At 42.2% G+C, this 19672-nt stretch overlaps 1 protein-coding gene across 1 annotated transcript in view; it reads left to right on the forward strand.

The window, feature by feature from the left end:
• Positions 1 to 19672, forward strand: part of PLCE1 (phospholipase C, epsilon 1) — a 248531-nt gene that overhangs the window by 143745 nt on the left and 85114 nt on the right. Inside the window, 1 exon segment of the mRNA XM_006903774.1 lies at positions 17112 to 17257. Within this exon segment, the coding sequence (XP_006903836.1) occupies positions 17112 to 17257 (146 nt within the window).

Genomic DNA, 19672 nt, shown 5'->3' on the forward strand with positions numbered 1-19672 from the left:
GTCTAGTCTCTGAAGTTATTTCCTCCAGTTAGTGTTGACCACAGATAGGGACCTCTGGTGGCTTAGTTAGTGGTAAGGAGTTAGGCTTCCAACCCAAAGGCAAGCGGTTTGTATCCATCAGCTTTTCCATGAGAGAAAGTTGGGCATTCTCCTTTTGTGTGATTTACTACCTCTGAAAACCTGCTAGAGGATGAGCTATGAGTCAGTTCTTACTCAACGGCACACAACATTGCTGACCGTGAAATAATGGTTGCCTGTCTGGGCTATTTCCAGGCTGGGAAGATGAGCCGAATGGCTGGATTCTGCAAAGTTGTGTTTTCTGGTTTGGGATTGAGACTAGGATTGGAAGCAGGAGTGGCATGCAGTTTCAAAAAAAGCTTGCCTCCGGAAACTCTGTGAACTTGGAGAAAAAATGAAAGTTGTATTCAAGACTTTCATTCATAGGGTCACTGTGGGTCATCTACAACTCTATGGCACTTAATAACAACAACAACAATATAATAATAATAAGCCCACATGCCTTCAAACTCAGATTCATTGCCATTGAGTCTGAACTCAGAGCTGAAACTCCAGAGAGTTTTCTGAGGCTGTAAATCACATAGGAGGAGACTCCCCTATTTCTCCTACAGAACCCCTGTTAGATGCGATCTCCTAGAGAGCCATGGCATCTTCCTACAGTCTAGGCCACCAAAGCTCCCTTCATTTGCATATATAAGAAAAACTTTCCTTTGTATCTTGGCTTTGGAATTCACTAAATGGCATTGGATTTGTGACACCAATTAGAGAACTCTATCTGGCCACATCTATCTCCGCCTTCTCGAACCCACCCACCCCTAGAAGTTTCTAGAAATGAAAGGACATGTGTTTTTAGATCAAGGAGAATTTTCCAACCCTAAGATATGTCTGTTCCAGGCCAAAGAAACTTGGGGAGACCAGCCAGTGTTAGTCCAGTGCCCATATGCCATGGTCCTTTTGGATTTAATTAACCTTCCTTTGGAAGAAGAAGAATTTGGGGAAACACCGACTATTAGCCCCTTGGAGAGTCAGCATGAATATTAGCATATTAAAGATGCCAAAAGGTGCTACCAGTAAAGAAACCCACTTAATTTTATTTATTCTAGCATTTCTCAAATTTCTGTACACTCACTTTCTTCACAAGCTATTTATTAACATCTTATAGATCACATTCTGTGTAACAGTTTGAGAAATATTGTCATAAGACATTGTTGTTATTGTTGTTGTTTTGTACTATAAAGTCAGAACCGACCCGTAGCTGATCCTCCAACAGGTTTTTAGAGTCAGTTAATGGCATGAGAGGAGATAACCCATTCTTTTCCCACGGAGCACCTGGTGGCCTTGAACTGCGTGCCTTTGGGATTTCAGCACAGCTTTTTGCCACGAGGCCACCATGACTGTCTTATTTTATCTGAGCCTTTGGATCAGGAAAGTAGAACAACATGTGTTGGCATATTTATTGGATAGCTACTATACTCATGTGAAAGTTGGACATTGAATCAGAAAAACAGAAGAAGAGCTGATGCCTTTGAATTATGGTATTAACAATGAATCCTTAATGTATCTGGAATGCCAACGGAACAAACAAATCTATGTTAGAGGAAATGCAATGAGAATGCTCCTTCAAGCAAGGCTGGTGAAACTTTATCTCACTTACTTTGGGCCTATTTTCAGAAATATCCAGTCCTTAGAGAAAAGAGAACAGGCTGGGAAAAGGTAGTGAGTTGGTGGAAAAGAGGAAGACCCTCATTGAGCTGGCTTGAAGTGTTGGCTAACACAATGGATTTGAGCATGGTAGAGATGGTGAAGATGGCCCAGGACAGGGAAAGCTTTTGGTCTGATGTTCATAGGGTCACTATGCGTCATAGTCACCTTAATGACACCTAAGAACAAAAACAACAACCCCTACTGTATGAAGAATGCTACTGTATACAGAATGCATGAGAAGAATTAACGATTGGCAGAGAAGTAACTACCAGCTAGGGTTTCAAAACCGAAGGTTCATAGGTATAGATGCACAGAAATAAGCCTGCCCATCAAGAAACAAGACAAATGATGCATTACTTCCAATGTGCTGAGAAGGCCAGAGGAGCCTGGCCCATCAGCCACAGTTGTTGGACTTCCCAAATTGGATTCCTCCTCCCAGCTGTCCATCTCACATTCCTTTACTTTGCTTAGCTGGACAGTTACCACTCAGCTGGTTACATGATATCACGGGTGTTCCTGGTTTATTTTTATAGATTAAGTAGTTGATGAAGCATGTCAAATAATTTTATCCTAGATTTCTTGCCTGTCATGGATAGCTTTGTTGAGTTTTAGTCAGAATTGGGATCTGTACTTTCGGTGGAAAATATCTCTCCCTTTTTTCACAGTGAGAAAGATGTTTCAATGGCTAATGTCACACAGAATCAGTTGATGTAACTGCGCTCTGGCCTACCTAGTACTTCCTGGGTCAAGAGTCGTGGTTCCTAGGGTAGCTGTCGTTCTGATACCTGACTCAACATTCCTTTTCCAAGAACTTCACCATCTATCAGACCATATCTGTGTGCCCCTACTTCCTCAGGCTGCCCTCACCCACACACACCTTTGTTATCTCCTATTCCTCACCCTCACTGCTAACTTACTTTAGATTTTTCTATTGATACTTCTTCCTGAAATTTTTTCTTTCCCCCTTTCCACATTCACTCTATTGTTCTTCTCTTTTCTCTTTGAAAGAGATGAAGGATCATTCTTTCTGAGTGTCTGATCCCTAGGAAGTTTCTTTCTGGTAAATAGGGAAGGAATAGTGGCTGTACCATAAAATAATTTAAAAAACCCAAACAAAAACAAAAATAGTGTTATTCCTGCAAATGCTAGTTCTTGAAGAAGGAGCTGGTTTTGTCATTGTTATTGTTATTACTCTGTGCCATTGAGTCACCTGCAACTCATAGTGACCCTATGTACACAACAGCTCTGAAGCCTGCCCTGTCCTAAGCCAGTCTCACTGGATCCAATGCACCTACCTCCATTGCCCTAGTTACAGTATTTAATCAGTCTCATCCGAGTTCTTTTTCTCCTGCTCTTTCCCTCCACCCTTCCTAGCATGATGTCCTCCAAGGACCAGTCCCTCCTGGCCACATGCCCAAAGTATATGAGACAGAGTGTCACAATCCTAGCCTCCAAAAAGAAGCTTGGTTTCACCCTCTCCAAGACAAACATGTTTGTTTTCTTGGCGGTCTATGGTATATTCAAGACTTCTCCAGAAACATAACTCAAAGGCATCAATTCTTCTGTCATCCTTAGTCATTGTCCATCTCTCTGATACATAACAAGTAATTGCAAAGACCCTGGCCTAGAATAGGTGTACCTTAGTCTTTAGACTGATGACATTGCTTCTTAGTACTCTGGAAAGGTCTCTGATAGCAGATTTACCTAAGACAATTCATCTTTTTATTTCCTGATTGTTGTTGCCAAGAGTATTGATTGTGGAGCTGAACAAGCCATAACTATTAACCACCTCAATCTCTTCTCCATCCACCTTGGTGCTGCCAGTTGGCCTAGTGGTGAGAATCTTTGTTTTCTTGATGTTAAGCTGTAATTCATCCTGAAGGCTGTATGTAGTCCTTGACCTTCTGCAGCAAGTGCTTCAGGTCCTCCTCAGTTTCAACAAGCAAAGTTGTGTCATCTGCATAATATAGGTTGTTTATAAGTCTTGTTCCAGTCCTGATGCCACATTCCTCCTGATAAAGCCCAGCTTCCTGAATGATGTGTTCTGCAGATAGATTCAAAAGATATGGAGACAGGACACATCCCTGACACACTCCCTTCCTGATTTTTAACCATGCAGTGTTTCCCTGCTCTGTTCTGAGGACTGTTTCCTGGTCCAAGTACAGGTTTCGCATAAACACAATAAAGTGTTCTGGGATTCCTATTCTCCTCAAGGTTAACCACAATTTGTTGTAATCTGCACTGTCAAGTACCTTTGCATAGTCAATGAAACACAGATAGATATCCCTCTGGTACTCTTTGCTTTCTACCAATATCCATCTGACATTGCTGATAATGTCTCTAGTGCCACAGCCTTTTCTAAACTCAGCTTTTATCTGGTAGTTCTTTGTTTGTTTGTTTGTTTGTTTGTTTAAATCTTGCCAGTGGGCATGTATTGAACATGTACTGTGTCCTGAACACTGAAATCCTTTATGCATATTGTCTCTCTAATACTTGGGTGATGCTTTTATTGCAGTAAAAACATAATTTTTAACCTTTTTTTTTTTCATTTTAACCATTTTTAAGTTCACTCTCCAGTGGCGTTCACTCTCTGATCGCCTTCAGGTCAGAACTGACTCATATCGGGCCTTTCAGTTGGTTTGGAGAAGATATAAGTCATATGCTAGAAGATTGCCCATCTTTGCCTCTCAGAGCTGCTGGTGTGTTGGAACTGCCACAAGTGCCACCTCTGTGTTAGCAGCACAAATCCCTACCCTCTAAGCCACCAGAGCGCCCTTAAAAAGCTTACAGCATCCGGTATTCCCAGGTGGCCTCCCATGCACACCTGACCCTACTTAGCTTCTGAGATAAGATGACATTGGTCCTAAAAAAAAAAAAATATATATATATATATATATATATGACATTGCTCATGTTCAAAGTGGTATGGCCACAGACTGTATAGCATTGTGGTTACTGTTACGTGCCGTTGAGTTACCTGCAACTCATAGCAACCCTATGCACAACAGCTGCCAAATTGCTCACTGGAGGCTAGGATTTTAAAGCTCTTTCTCACATACTTTTGGGCATGTTACAAGGAGGGACCAGTCTTTGGATAAGGATATCATACATGGAAAGGTAGAGAAACAATGCAGAAGAGGAAGACCCTGGATGAGATATAACATTAATTATATTCAAATGCTGTGTAACAACTTCTGCTACTTATTTTCAAAATATTTTCCTCACCCCAGACAGAAACATGTGCCCATTAAGCAATTTATCACCATTCTTCTTATCTTCCCAGTCCCTCATAACCACTAATCTATTCTGTCTCTATGTATATTTTTCAGTCTTATATAAGCATATGGCTAATTTCACTCAGCATGATGTTGTTCAAGATTTTTCATAGTATAGCATGCATCAGAGTTTAATGTCTTCCTGTGGCTAACTAATACTCTGTTGAATGGCTGTATCACATTTTGCCACATCAATCTACTTATTTATCCAGGAAGCATCAGAAGAAGATAGAGGGAAAACACAGAGTCAGCGAATCAAAAAGAATTGGTCGACACTGAAATATTTTAAGAAGTAGCATATGATAAAGATCCAGTGGTGATGAAGGAAGATGTGCAAACTGCATTGAAGACATTGGGGGTGGGGGTGAGAATTAAAAAGAAGATTCCAGGAATCAATAGGATCCAATTGACATGTTTCAAGTGCAGCCCTGCTCAGGCTCACTGGTCTGTGCCAGGGAATTTGGAAGACAGTTACCTGGCCAGCCCACTGGAAGAGACCCCCACTTGTTCCCATTCCCAAGAAAGGAGAACTGGACAATGAGCAATGAGTCCGTTTTGACTTGATGACAGTGAGTTGGTTTATCTCTGGAAGCACATCTGGGGACCTCCCTTCTGCCCAGTGTCCCATGTAGGCAGAGTCATCAGTGGAAAAGCGGGAAATTGAAGAGATTCTTTGACACTACTTCATACAAGAGAGGGATTCCTGGATGTGTTAAACACACTGGCCGCTGTATCCTCAGGACTGAGAACCCAGCATGAATAAATAAATCAGGGCCTCTGACTTTTAGGAACTTACAGTTAGGCAAATCAGTCTGGGACAAAATAATTTAAAAAAAGAAACCCAAACTATTACTATCAGGTGCTTCTCATGCAAAGCTATTCCTCGTCAGGTTTCTGAACCTGTGAATCATAATTTAGGGTAGATTCTCCCTCTTTCTCCCATAGGCTGCTGGTAAATTTGAACTGCTGACCTTTTGGTTAGCAGCCCAGCAGGCTACCCAGTACACCACTAGAATGCCTTAATTTTGGAAATGGTACTATAAAATTTTATTTTTATTTGTATGTTTTATAGCTATGTATGTGTGTATATACATTTTTTTAAAATAGAATATTGAGCCATTATATTAGCAAAAGGGGTATTTTATTCATAATAAGGAGACAGGGAAGCCTTCAGAGAAAATGCTTATGTGAGTTACTCTCGTACTTGGAAAGAATATTCAGGGAGAAAACTCTTCCTGCACAGCCTTGTTGTAGCCAAGATAGAGATCTTGGGGTCCCTCTCTTCAGGACCTCTATGTTCTGTTTCCTGGAATCCTGCTTCTCAACAAGTAGCCAAAAGAGTCATTTTTATGTGCTGTCAGAGTCAATTCCAACTCATAGTAACGCAACTGGGCAAAGCAAAACTGCCGTTGTTGTTGTTGTTGTTGTTGTTGTCTACCATAGAGTTGGGACTGACCCATACCTGGCCCTCCAGCAGGTTTTCAGAGGCACAGGAGGAGATTGCCCATCCTTCTCCCATGGGCCAGTTGGTGGCCTCAAACCTTAATGCCTTCAGGATTGGGACTTCTTTATAGGAGCAAATTAACAAGTCTTTTCTCCTGTGAAGCTGCTGGTGCGTTTGAACAGTTGACCTTTCTGTTAGCCGATGAACACTTGAATCTTCGTGTTAGACTCCTTAACAATGGTTGTAAGTGACTTGCCTCAGCAACATACACAAGGCAACTGTGGAGCTGAGCAGTGAATGAATACAGGTCCATCTCTAAATAGCTTACAATTGAAGTCTCGGGTATTGTTAACTCAGTTTTAGAAGTGACACTTGAGCTCTGAGTCGATGCCCAATGGTATTGAAAAGGATCACTGTGTCCCTCTGGACCAGCTCTAAATGTTAGTGCACATTAGAATCACCAGGGATTTCTTTTTAAAAACATATATTCTTTTCAAGCACCTGCTGTGTGTCTGAGAGCTGGACAATGAGTAAGGATGACAGAAGAATTTATGCCTTTGAGCTGTGGTGTTGGAGAGGAGTATTGAATATCCCATAGACTGTCAAAAGACTAAACAGATATATCTCAGAAAAGGTGAAGCCAGAGTGCTCCTTGGAAGCAAAGATGATGAAGCTTCATCTCACATACTTTGGGCATGTTGCTGAAAGGAGATATTAGGTATTCCTTGAAAAAGGACATCCTGCTAGGAAAGGTGGAAGGGAGGAAGACCCTCAGTGAGATGCATGAAGACAGTGACTGCAGCAGTGCGCTCAGGTGTGTCAGTGATGATGAGGACGGTACAGAATAGAACAAAGTCCAGATCTGTAATTCACTGGGTCACTGGGAGGTACTCAACTCATCAACACTCAACAACCACAACCCTTCAAAAGTCTGATAGCTAGGGTTAATGAGGCCTTGGAATTTGCCTTTGGGTCAACACTCTCCCATCACCACCAGGGTTTCTGAGGGAAATGCTCCATATTTTGAGGAGTGCTGGGTGGGAAGGTGTATGTACATGTGTGTAAAGCTTTGTGGAAAACAGGTGTCGGTGTGCTATTGTACTTGAACCACTTGACAGTGGCGTGTCAGTTACCTTGTGATTGCACCATCTGAGCCCAGCGTTGCAGTTAGACTGACCAGACAGGCCTTACGAAGGATCATCTTTCTATGAGAACTTCTCCTCAGCCTATTTTAAAAAAGCACAAATTTTTTTGGCAGACAGTCATTTGTCTCCTTTTTCTGGACCTGGGAACAGCAGTAGGCAGTGCACAGTTCTTTTTCTCAAACATCCCTGAGAGTTTAGAAGCTGAGAATCCTCCCTGCCCACTGCCTCCTGGGACCGTGGGTGGCCTGCCTTGTCAGCCAGAAGGCACCGCACATCCCTACCCTGGACGTGTGGGAAAGATGGTCCCTGCCCTTGAGGACTTTGGAAGTTCTTCTGGAAGGGGAGAACGAGCAGAGCATGTGAAAGAAGCAGATGCACAAATACATCAAAATAGCCAGATGCGTTTCCACGCCATGGTGGGGCTCCAAGTGCAGATGTCTTTGGGACTTAAGGATTTACATTAAGTTAAGGAGAAACAGGATGAAATTGATTGTAATGTGTAGGAGAGCCATCAGGAAAGCCTTTCCAGACGAACCGTAAATGGTGGTGTAGAATAGGCTCCAGAGAGCTATATATAATATGCTAAGGAACTAGTTAGCAAAAGATAGCCCAGAAACCTTTCAGACACATTGGATGCATGATAAAGTTTGTTTTCAGCAAAATATCTTTTGATAGAAGCATAAATAATGGTAGGAATGAGGAGATTGTAAAGAAAGGTATTAAGTTATTGCTTCAACACAGGAAAGAAGGGGAATATTTCTTAGTAAAACCAGTATTTCATTGCCTAGTTAAGCATGTAGAAATGAAGACTGGCTAACCCCTGTTCTGGTTTAAATTGCATACTTTGCTAAATAAATATCCTTGCCTAAATTTTCTCATTATAATGCTTTGCTGTTTAAATATTTATAATGTCTCCATAAACCAAACCGAAGCCAACTTTTTCTATCAGTTCTATTCTAACTCAGAGCATCCTATAAGAGAGAGTACACACACACACACACACACACACACACACACACACACACACACACACACACACACCCGTAAGGCAAGCCTGTCATTCTTATAGAAGCAAACGGCCTTGTCTTTGTCATTTGGAACAGCTGGTGAGAGTCTTTTCGCAACTTAGTGGTTCAAGCATTGTGCCACCAGGGTTCCACTGTGATTCTTTATGGGCCGTCAAACCCAAGATTTCACATCCTGTAGATCTGCCTTTGTCATCCAATCACTTGTCTCTTTAATTGCACACAGAACTATCATACTGTTTCCATTTTCTTTCCAATTTTTCCTCTTTGGCTTGCCCAGTTCTAATGCCAACTAATACCTTACATATCTTCAAAAAGGAGAGAGAAAAGGCCTGCCTGGAGGAGGTAAAAGGCATCCAATCATTCACTCATTCATTAGGTCTCATTACACCCTCTCTGTGGGCAGCTCTTGGCTGGTCTGCAACACTGTTGTCAAAGTGTCCTACAGACCAGTCTGCCTTTGTGGGAGCACAAGTGCTGAACGTGTGTGCAAGGACTGGGATCCAGGGGCAGTGGGAACCCACAGACTGCACAGCATGTGGACCGAGTCCAAAAGGCATCTCAGGCCAAGCTTCTTGAAGAAAGTGATGTTTTCATCTGACTCTGAAGGGATCCCTACCTCTAGCATTAGTGGTATCAGGGCACATGTGCAAAGGAGGATGAAGACTGTGGTCTGCCTGTACACCTGTGGACACTTCAGGCCTCAAGATTAAGTGCCATTCATACACCACTCCCATCCTGGTCACACTTCAGACCCAGGACTGTGATCTGCCACCAATAAGTTTGATCCAGATAAGACAACCTTGCAAACCCAGAAGTGAATTTAGGGCTATTTCATTGAGGAATTTGAGGTGGATTAGTGGTAAGGAATTTCACTGCCAACACAAAGATAACATGGTTTGAATCCTTGAGCTGGTCTGTGGGAGAAAGATGGGCAATCTCTTCCTGTGTAATTTACTGCCTCTGAAAACCTACTGGAGGGTCAGCTGTGAGTTGGTTCCAACTATGATACACAAAAATAGACTTGTTGTTATGTGCTGTCGAGTCGCTTGCGACTCATAGCGACCCTATGTACAACAGCCCTAAACTCTGCTCTCTCCTGTGCCAATCGCACTGTCTCTGACACTCCCATCCTGATTACCCCAGTAACTGAATCAATTCACCTCATAGAGGGCCTTCCCCTCCTGCGCTGTCCCTCCACCCTCCCAAGCATGATGTCCCTCTCCAAGGACCGGTTTCTCCTCACAACATGTCCAAAGTATGTTAGATGGAGCCTCAGAATCCTTGCCTCCAAGGAGCCAGCTGGTTTAACCCTTTCCAGGATGAATCTGTTTGTTTTCCTAGCAGTCTATGATACCCTCAATACTCTTCTCCAGCACCAAAGCTCAAAGTTCAAACCCACCCAGAAACTGTAAGAAAAAGCCTTCAAGATTTGCTGTCATTCAGATTGCAGACTGAGAAAACTGTGAAGCAGGTCTACTGTATTAGGGGTCTTTATTATGAGTTAAAATCAGCCCAGTGGCCCCTAGAAACAGCAGCTAAGGGGTTGGAGAGATTTCTGGGAGGTGTTCTTGGAGGATTGATTGTACTGGAGCCAGACTCTGTTCATTCCATACTGACCATTGACCTAAGGCAAAATGTTCTGCCCCAGGGATACTCCTGGGCTTGGGCCATAATTTCTAGATATCTATGCACTTTTTTGTGTTTTCCTCTCCGATTTCCATCTCATGGAATTGCTTCTGCATTGGTGATGCATGCCATTTTCCATGTAGAAAACACAGCCACATTTTGTGCTTTTTTACATAAAAAAAGCATTATTTGTCATCAAATCTTCATTTCCTTTTTACATTGATTATTTTTTCATAATCAGAGGTGATATTATCAATAACTTAATGCCTGCAAAATTATGAATATATTTGGCTGTAATAAGAATAGTCCCTGAAGTCTGTAAACAGATGGTGTGTGTAGGGGTGGATGTGTGTGTGTGTGTGTTTATGATAACAGTGCTTACATAATCTCAACAGCCAGCCCCTGGGGATTTACCCTCAGAGATGGAACAGTTGGTTTAAATTAGGTTTCCATGTGAAATACGGTATCATTATTTTTTCTCTCTCTCTCTCCCTCTCTCATTGTGGGAAAATATATGGGGAATGGTTTGCTAGGAAAGAAGTCTGGGTGCATGATCAGGATTGAGACTAGAGCCCAGGGTTGGTCTCCGCCTATACTTTAAAGCAGGCCCTTCCAGGCTACGGGCTCAGGAAGTCAGTGATGGAACAAGAAGAAAGGCGAGGAGAGGGGAGAGGGAATGCAGATGGGGGGGAGGGCTTAATTGTAGCATCACATAATTTGATGGGTGGAAGGAGGGGTGGGTAAAGGAAAGGGAAAAGATCCGGTATGAAAAACAGTATCTACAAACTTTGTAAGCAAACCAGTATAAATAAAAATTTTGCAAAAAAAGAACCAAAGGGAGGTGACACTGACTTTACAGAGACTCTAAGGGCATGACTTGTTTTTCTTTTTGTTTTTCATTCACATTGTGTTTCACACAATCATTCCCATAAATTTTGCCTTGGAAAATTAATCACCGTTGATCTATGTCCACTATTACTCAGTCTTTTCAGATCCCTACTGGATCTTCCCTAATTGCTTCACCACCACCCCCGTACCCACCAAACCCTGCAACCCTGTAATTACCCCCCCCATCTTGATTCCTCCTGCCCCCCCTTTCTTCTTTGGACATTTATTATATACTTCTTATTAGGCATCCTTTGTTTTTGCAATAAGGCTCTTATGCAGTATTTGTCCTTATGAGCCTGAGTTACTTCACTCAGCATAATGCTCTCTAGCCTTTCCCATGTTACATAGTATTTTTCAAAATCATTGCTCCTGAGTGTTGCATAGTATCCCATCATGTAAATAGATTGAGAAATTGTAGTACATTCACACAAGGCTATCATTTTTAACCTGAAGCCACAGAAAGAATATATCCAGAGGCCTCCTCAACTAATTAGTTAGGGAACTTTAAAAAAGCCATTTGATGTTTTCAGTAAACAAGCTGAATTTCTAGCTCAAAGGATCAAAGATTTTATGACTGTTTACTGGTGATTTATGGGATAGCAGGCAGGAGAAGGCAAATGAAACGCAAATATTACTAAAAGAAGTCTGGATGGGAGTTCCAGCATACTTTTCAGCAAAATGGTGTCTTGTCTGTCAGGCTTTCCACCACCAGGTTTTCTATGAAGGTGACTTTTAACCAGATGAGGTCACAGAGTTGATGAGCAGCAATTCCTCTTGACTGTGAAATTCAGTGCCTATGAATGGTTTCCCTTTGGGAGACATATTTGCTCTTGGAATCCTGGAGTGGCTCCCATGTGCTCTGGGAACACAGGAGATTGCAAACAATGGTTCTCTTCTTCCCAAAGGTCTTGGGATTCTTCAAAGGATGATCTGCACTAGGCTTATCCAAGGAGTCTAATTCCTGGTCTGTTCTTCCAGCATTACCGCTTGAAGTCTAGAGAAAGTGAACAGCAGAAGTACCTGCTAGGAGCCCCGTGTGCTTGGGTTCTGACTCAGGGGTGACAAGTGATCCGTCACATTTGCTTGAGCCAGTTTCAGAAGAGAAGAGGCAGGTTATTACTCTAGTGCTCTTGGCTGGTTTGGGAGTTTTACCAATGAGTCTGTTCCAACTCGCAGTGAGTCCTTATGAGAGAGTTGAACTTCCCTGTGGGGTTTTCTTGCTTTGTGAAAACAAATTATTCACTCTTTCCCCATAGAGATACTGGGCGGGTTCAAACCTCCCACTTCGCCATTAGCAATCAAGTGCTTATCATTTGCGCCAGTAGGGCACATTACTTCCAGCATATTTGTATTTATGTACTATCAAGTTGCAACTAACCCATAGCTGACCCTCCAGCAGGTTTCAGAAATAGTACACATGGGAGGTTATTGCCCGTATTTCTCCTGTAGCACTGTTTAAATCACTAAAATTCCTTATTTCTAGTTCCCTAATTCTAATTGTTGTTGTTGTATACTATTTGAAACTCGCCCATAGCTGATCCTCCAGCAGGTTTTCAGAGGCAGTACTCATGGGAGGGGACTGTTCACCCTTCTCCCACAGAGCAGCTGATGGGTTTGAACACATGCCTTTCAGATTGCAGTGCAGTTTCTTACCCCCAGGCCGCCAGAGCTCCCTGTAATTCCCTACAGGAACAGAAAAGTAGTGTTCAGCATCACTAATGTTTTCTGTTTGTTTTGTTTTTCTGATTCTGTTCATTACCTTTTGTCGCTCTCTTAAGGAGTGGTAAGGAGTAGCACTGGTACCTCAAAGGTACATTGTTCCAAGGACAGTCTCCTCCTGTGTGATTTGCAGTCTCTGAAAATCCTCTTGAAGATCAGTCAAGAGTCATTTACAACTTAACAGAACACAACATCAGCTCTCTTATTTTAAACATGAGGCTGAAGAGGTAGTATTTCGTACTAGTCTTGGTATCATCACCTGCTTTTACAGCTCTTGTTTTACTTTTGTAGCTGCAAACTGAATACTTAGAAAGACCAAGACAGTACCAGATTTTTTAAAAGTCTGTCACACTTTATCACATGAAAGAGTCCTGGGCTGGGAACCCTAGTTCTGACATTAACAAGAATCATGATCTTGAGAAGAAATACCACTTTTCCCATGAGCCATAGATTCTTGTTCTAGAAAAATAGGATTGGACTATCCTCTGTAGTTTCTGTCAAAATTAACCTAAAACTGCAAACCAGTTATTGTAGAGTTGATTCTCATTCATAGGACCCCATGTGGGTGAGAGTAAAACAGTGCTCCACAGTTTTCAGTGTCTGATTTTTTATTTTTTTAACACCCTAGATCTTTCTTTCAAGGTGCCTCTGGGTAAACTCATTCTTCCAGCCTTCAGATTGTTGTTGTTGTTGTTATGTGCTGTCGAGTCACCTGCGACTCATAGCGACCCTATGTACAACAGCCCTAAACTCCGCTCTGTCCTGTGCCAATCGCACTGTCTCCGACACTCCCATCCCAATTATCCCAGTCACTGAATCAATCCATCTCATAGAGGGCCTTCCTCTCCTGCGCCGTCCCTCCACACTCCCAAGCATGATGTCCCTCTCCAAGGACCGGTCTCTCCTCACAACATGTCCAAAGTAAGTTAGACAGAGCCTCAGAATCCTTGCCTCCAAGGAGCCACCCAGTTTAACCCTCTCCAGGACAAATCTATTTGTTTTCCTAGGAGTCCATGGTATTCTCAGTACTCTTCTCCAGTACCACAGCTCAAAGGCATCAGTTCTCCTTCTCTCCTCCTTGGTCATTGTCCAACTCTCTGATGCATAACAGGTGATTGCAAAGACCATGGCCTGTATCAGACGCACCTTAGTCTCCAGAGAGACACCACTGCTCTTCAGCACTTTGGAGAGGTCCCTAACAGCAGACTTTCCCATGGCAATGCGCCTTTTAATTTTCTGCTGGTGCCAAGACTGTTGACTATGGAGCCAAGCAAACTAAAGCTGTGTACAATCTCAATCTCTTCCCCATCCATCCTGATGCTGCCGATTGGTCCAGTGGTGAGAATCTTTGTCTTCTTGACATTGAGCCTCAATCCATATTGTAGGCTGCAGTCCTTGACACTCTGCAGCAGGCGCTTCAGGTCCTCCTCAGTTTCAGCAAGCAGGGTTGTGTCATCCGCATAACACAGATTGTTGATAAATCGTCCACCAATCCTGACCCCACATTTCTCCTCATAGAGCCCAGCCTCCCGGATAATCTGTTCTGCATATAGGTTGAAAAGGTATGGAGATAGGATGCATTCCTGGCGTACGCCCTTCCCAATTTTGAACCATGCAGTGTTCCCTTGCTCTGTTCTGACAACTGCCTCCTGGTCCAAGTATAAGTTTCGCATTAGAACGATCAAGTGTTCTGGGATTCCCATTCTTCTCAGAGTCAGCCACAGTTTGTTATGATCTACACAGTCAAATGCCTTTGCATAGTCAATGAAACACAGATAGACATTCCTCTGGTATTCCCTGCTTTCAGCCAAGATCCATCTAACATCAGCTACAATATCTCTAGTACCACGACCCCTTCTGAAACCAGCCTGGACTTCTGGTAGTTCTCTGTTGTGCTGTTCCAGTCGTTTTTGGATAATTTTCAGTAAAATCTTGCTTGCATGTGAAATCAGTGAAATTGTTCTGTAGTTTCCACATTTGGTTGGGTCGCCTTTCTTTGGGATAGGAACAAATATCGATTAGCAGCCAAGAACTGCTCAGGGATTCCTTCTACCAATACTGTTGTTGTTAGATGCCATAGTTGCTTTTGACTGATAGCACCCTATGTGACAGAGTAAAAATGTTGAGCATTTTCTGAGCTGTCTATTCGCCAGGTCTTTCTTTCTTTTTTTTTTTAAGAAAAATTTATATTTATAATTAGCCAGCTGGACTCAGTTTGGATGATCCCAATTTTGTTGGCAACTTCCAAAGCATCATAGTCAGGAGCAAGTCGAACATAGGCCTTCTTCTCTCCATCAGGCCTAATCAAAGTGTTGACCTTGGCCACATCAATGTCATAGAACTTCGTTATAGTTTGTTTAATTTGGTGCTTGTTGACCTTGACATCCACAATGAACACAGGTGTGTTATCTTCTTTCTTCTTCATAGCTGACTCAGTGGTCAGGGGAAATTTGATGATGGCATAGTGGTCAAGCTTGTTTCTCTTGGGGGCGCTCTTCCAGGGGTATTTGGGCTGCCTTCAGAGTCTCAGCATCTTAGGCCACCGGAAGGTGGGTGACGTGTGGATCTTCTTGTTTTAGCTGTGGACGCCCTTCAGGACTGCCTTCTTGGCCTTTAATGCCTTTCCTTTGTTTTTAGTTTTGGGAGGGGCAGAGGCTTCCTTCTTCGCTTTCAGCGCCTTCTTCGCCTTCTTTGTAAAAAGCCAGGTCTTTCTTTAAAGGCACCTTTTAGCAGCTTCCAAATGCCATCCTTTCAGATACTAACCAAGTGCACCATCCAAACACACAGAAGTATATGTTGTTGTTTTTGTTAGGTGCTGTCAATCCAACAACAATTCACTGTGACCCTATAAACAACAGATGGAGACTTTTCCTCCTTTTCCAGTGCCGTCCTCACTATCTCTGTCATACCCATGGCCGCAGTCACTCTGTCAGTCCATCTTGTTGAGGGTCTTCCTCTCTTTTCCTGATTATCTTTCCCAGAATGATGTCTTTTTCCAAGAACTGGCCAACATGCTCAAAGTAGATGAGACAGTTTCACCATCCTTGCCTTTAAGAAGCTCCCTGATTGCACTTCTTCCAAAACAGATTTGTTCTTTTACCAGCCTAGTTTTACCAGTATACCCAGCATTCCTCACCAATACCACAAATGGTGGTGTTCTTATTGAGTTGTATGATAAGCATAGTAAATAATGTTTTTCTAAAATATAGTTCAAATATATTTCAATTAAAATTGCCCTTAGCATTATGCTGAGTGAATGCAGTTCCATAAGGACAACTATTGAATTAAAAAAAAATTGTAGAATGAGTATGAGGATCCAAGGTGGAGAGAGAGGGTGGAATCAGAGGGTTGAGGATGGGCGAGTGGGGGGTTAATCATAGGGTCACACAATTTAATGGGTGGAGAGGTAAAGGAAATGGGAAAGATCTAATGTGAAAAACAATGTATTTGAACTTTGCAAATAAATCATTGTAATAATAAAAAGAAAAATTTTTAAATTGCCTTTAGGCCTGATTTTCCCATTGATTTAAGTGCCACTGAGTAAGTTCCAACTCACTGCATTCATACAACAGAATGAAACATACCCCGTCCTCTACCATCCTCGCATCTGTTGCTATGTTTGAAGCCCTTTTTGTAGCTACTGTGTCACTTGATGCTGTCTGGTTGTCTTCCTCTTTATTCCTTTGCATTCTCCTTTACCTTCGCCTTATTGACTTTCTCCAAGAACTCATCATGCAAAGAAGTCTCACCTTCCTTGCATCTGAGAAATATTCTGACAGTTCTTCTTCCAAGAAAAATTTGTTTGTTTGGGTTGGAGGGTGTTTTGGCATTGTGTAATATTTCTTCTTCAGTCTTCCTTATTCATTGTCTCACTTTTTCACCCCCATGTTGTTATGTGCCATCGAGTTGACTCTGACTCATAGCGACCCTGTGTACAATAGCCCTGAACCCTGCTCTATCTTGAGTCACTCTCATTGTCTGTCACACCTACCCATGTTTCCTCAGTCAATGATTAAATATCAGGGAATTTTGGAGCTCAAAACAGTTTTAGAAATGATCTCTAGTTCTCACGTTTTAAAGATAAAGATGGAATATTAAACAAAGAAATATTAAATAACTTTCAGAGATCCTATGATTAAATACTAGTGGATCTGGGCTAGCTTTTTGCTTTCCTAATATCAAAAGCCATGAAGTTTTCCTATGAAAATAACTATCAAGCTTTGAAGGCATCATTTCCATGGGTGATCCTCTCTGCATTTTCCAGGTGAGCTCCTGGGTGACGTGGCTGATCCTCGCAGCAGGCTCCATGGAGGAGAAGCGGGAAGTGTTCTCATATTTGGTGCACGTGGCCAAATGCTGCTGGAACATGGGCAACTACAATGCTGTTATGGAGTTCTTAGCTGGCCTCAGGTAGAGTCAAGTGGGCAGTATGCTTATCTGGGCAGCATTTCCTATTAACAGCTGAATAACACTAATTGCCAGTTGGCTTTCTTTACGAAAACCAGGCTGTCTGGAGTGATTATTTTAACTCCACAGGCCTTTGTCCTTCAGAAATGTACAAGTTTAATCCTTGTTTATCATTCATAATCCTGCTTAACTATGTGCTTTGGTGCCATGCTATTACCAAATAAAATGAAATTGCTGGCTGCTTAACCCATCAGCCCCATCAGTGTCGTCTCTCCGCTCCTTACTGTACTGCATGTTGAGCATTGAACGAAGCACTTGTTCATGGGTTATGTATTTTAGTAATATTTCAGTTGTTGTTGTTGTTAAGAGTCGAGTATGACTGATAGCAAACCTGAGAACAAAAAGCCTGAACCCTGTTCTATAACTATCATTGTTTCTCTGTGTTCATAGAATTTCCAGAGGCATGTGATTTAGGAAGTAGATGCCACTCCTGCTTCTAAACCGTAATCAATCTGGAAGCTCCAGCAAGCACTGTCCACAATGAGTCACCATTATGGTGTTTGACGCGCCTATGGCTCAGCATCACAACAACCCCAAGTTACTTCAGTACAGCAAACAGACCAGTCCTGTACCACTTAGAAGACTCTTCATCCCAAAATCTATTAGCACTAGGCCTGAGCGCTTTTCTGCCTTTTAAATACAAGGCCTGCCCACCAGGTGCTGGTTGACTCTAAACCAAGAGACTTCCAGCCCACAGCTCATTGTTAGCTTGTGAACGAAAAAAAACAAAAAAACCCAAAAAAACAACCAAACACTCCACACTCGACCCTCACCAAGACGGGAGAAGCCATCTTCCAGAATCCAACCACTTCACACATGAGTCTCCAAGCTGCACTTAGTATGACACTGTTGTTGTTGTTGTTGTTGTTGTCTGTCGAGTCAGAAACAGCCCATAGCTGACCCTCCAGTGGGTATTCGGAGGCAGTTAATCACACAGGAGGAGATTACCCATCCTTCTTCTGCGGAGCAGCTGGTGGCCTTAAACCACGTACCTTTGAGATTGCAGTGCAGTTTCTTATCACTAGGCCACTAGAGCTTTCTTAGTCTAGCACTACTGCCTTTTAAATACAAGGTATGCCTACCAAGTGCTGGATGAGTGTAAACCAAGAGACTTCCAGCCCGTAGCTCAGATATATTTCAGATAGGTACTATTATTATTTGTACATTATATGAAAGAAGAAACTAACATTTAGAGAAGGTAGTTCATTTGCCAAGTTAGCATGACTGACACATGAATGCAGGTAATCTTGATTCCAGAGCCAGGACTCTTAACCAGCATGGTATCTTGTCCTTGTATCTTCTCTATTCAGCCAATAACAAAGTTTCCCATTCTGCTAATGTTGTCTCCTACCTTATTTCTAGTTTCTTATTTTTACCTTATTATCTTCACACCTGTTCAGTCTGTATGCTGAGTAAATCACTTGAGAAACTAGACTTTATAAAAAAGAATGTGGTATCAGGATTGGAAGAAGACTCCAATATTCCTGTATCATGCAGATGACACAGCCTTGCTTGCCTAGACTGAGGAGGACATGACATGCTTGCTGCAAAGGAACAGAGACTACAGTCTTCAGTATTACATCTCAGCATCAAGATGACAAAAATATTCACCACTAGGCCAATAAGCAACATCATGATAGATGGAGAAAAGATTGAAATTTTCAACAGTGAAATCTTACTTAAGTCCATAATCCCTTGACACCCACTATCAGGAGATCAGAAGACACATTGGGAAAATCTTCTCTCAGGAATATCTTCAAAATCCTGAAGACCAATGATGTCAATTTAAAGACTAAGATGTCTTCCTTAAGCCATAATCTTTCCAATCACCTGCTCTATGAATCTAAGAGCTGGACAGTGATGACCGGAGAAGAATTGATGCCTTTGAATTGTAATGTTGGAGAAGAGTACTGAATATCCTATGGACTGCCAAAAAAACCAAACAGATATGTCTTGGAGAAAGTGCAACCAGAATTCTCCTCCAAGACAAGAATAGTGAAGCTTCATCTCACATGCTTTGGTCATATTGTTAGAAAAGGTTATTCCTTCGAGAGGGACATCGGACTTGGAAAGGTGGAGGGTCAGTGAAAGAGAAGTTCAACAAAATGAACTGATACAGTGTCTATAGCAATGAGCTCAAGTGTGTTGGCAATGGTTAAGATGGTTTAAGATAGGACACGGTTCAGATCTGTTGTTCATGGAGTCAATATGAGTCATACTCGACTCAACAGCATGAGTAACACCACCTTATTTCTATTCACCTCTAGAGATCTGGCTTAAAAGTGCTGCCCCTTCCTGCTCTGAGAAATAGAATAAGACATGAGGAAGAGGAAATGAAGACCTAATTTCCTCAATGAG

The sequence above is a fragment of the Elephantulus edwardii genome, unplaced genomic scaffold (assembly GCF_000299155.1).
Source record: "Elephantulus edwardii isolate Elephantulus edwardi_28Jun2011 unplaced genomic scaffold, EleEdw1.0 scaffold00007, whole genome shotgun sequence".
In the NCBI taxonomy this organism is placed as follows: domain Eukaryota; kingdom Metazoa; phylum Chordata; class Mammalia; order Macroscelidea; family Macroscelididae; genus Elephantulus; species Elephantulus edwardii.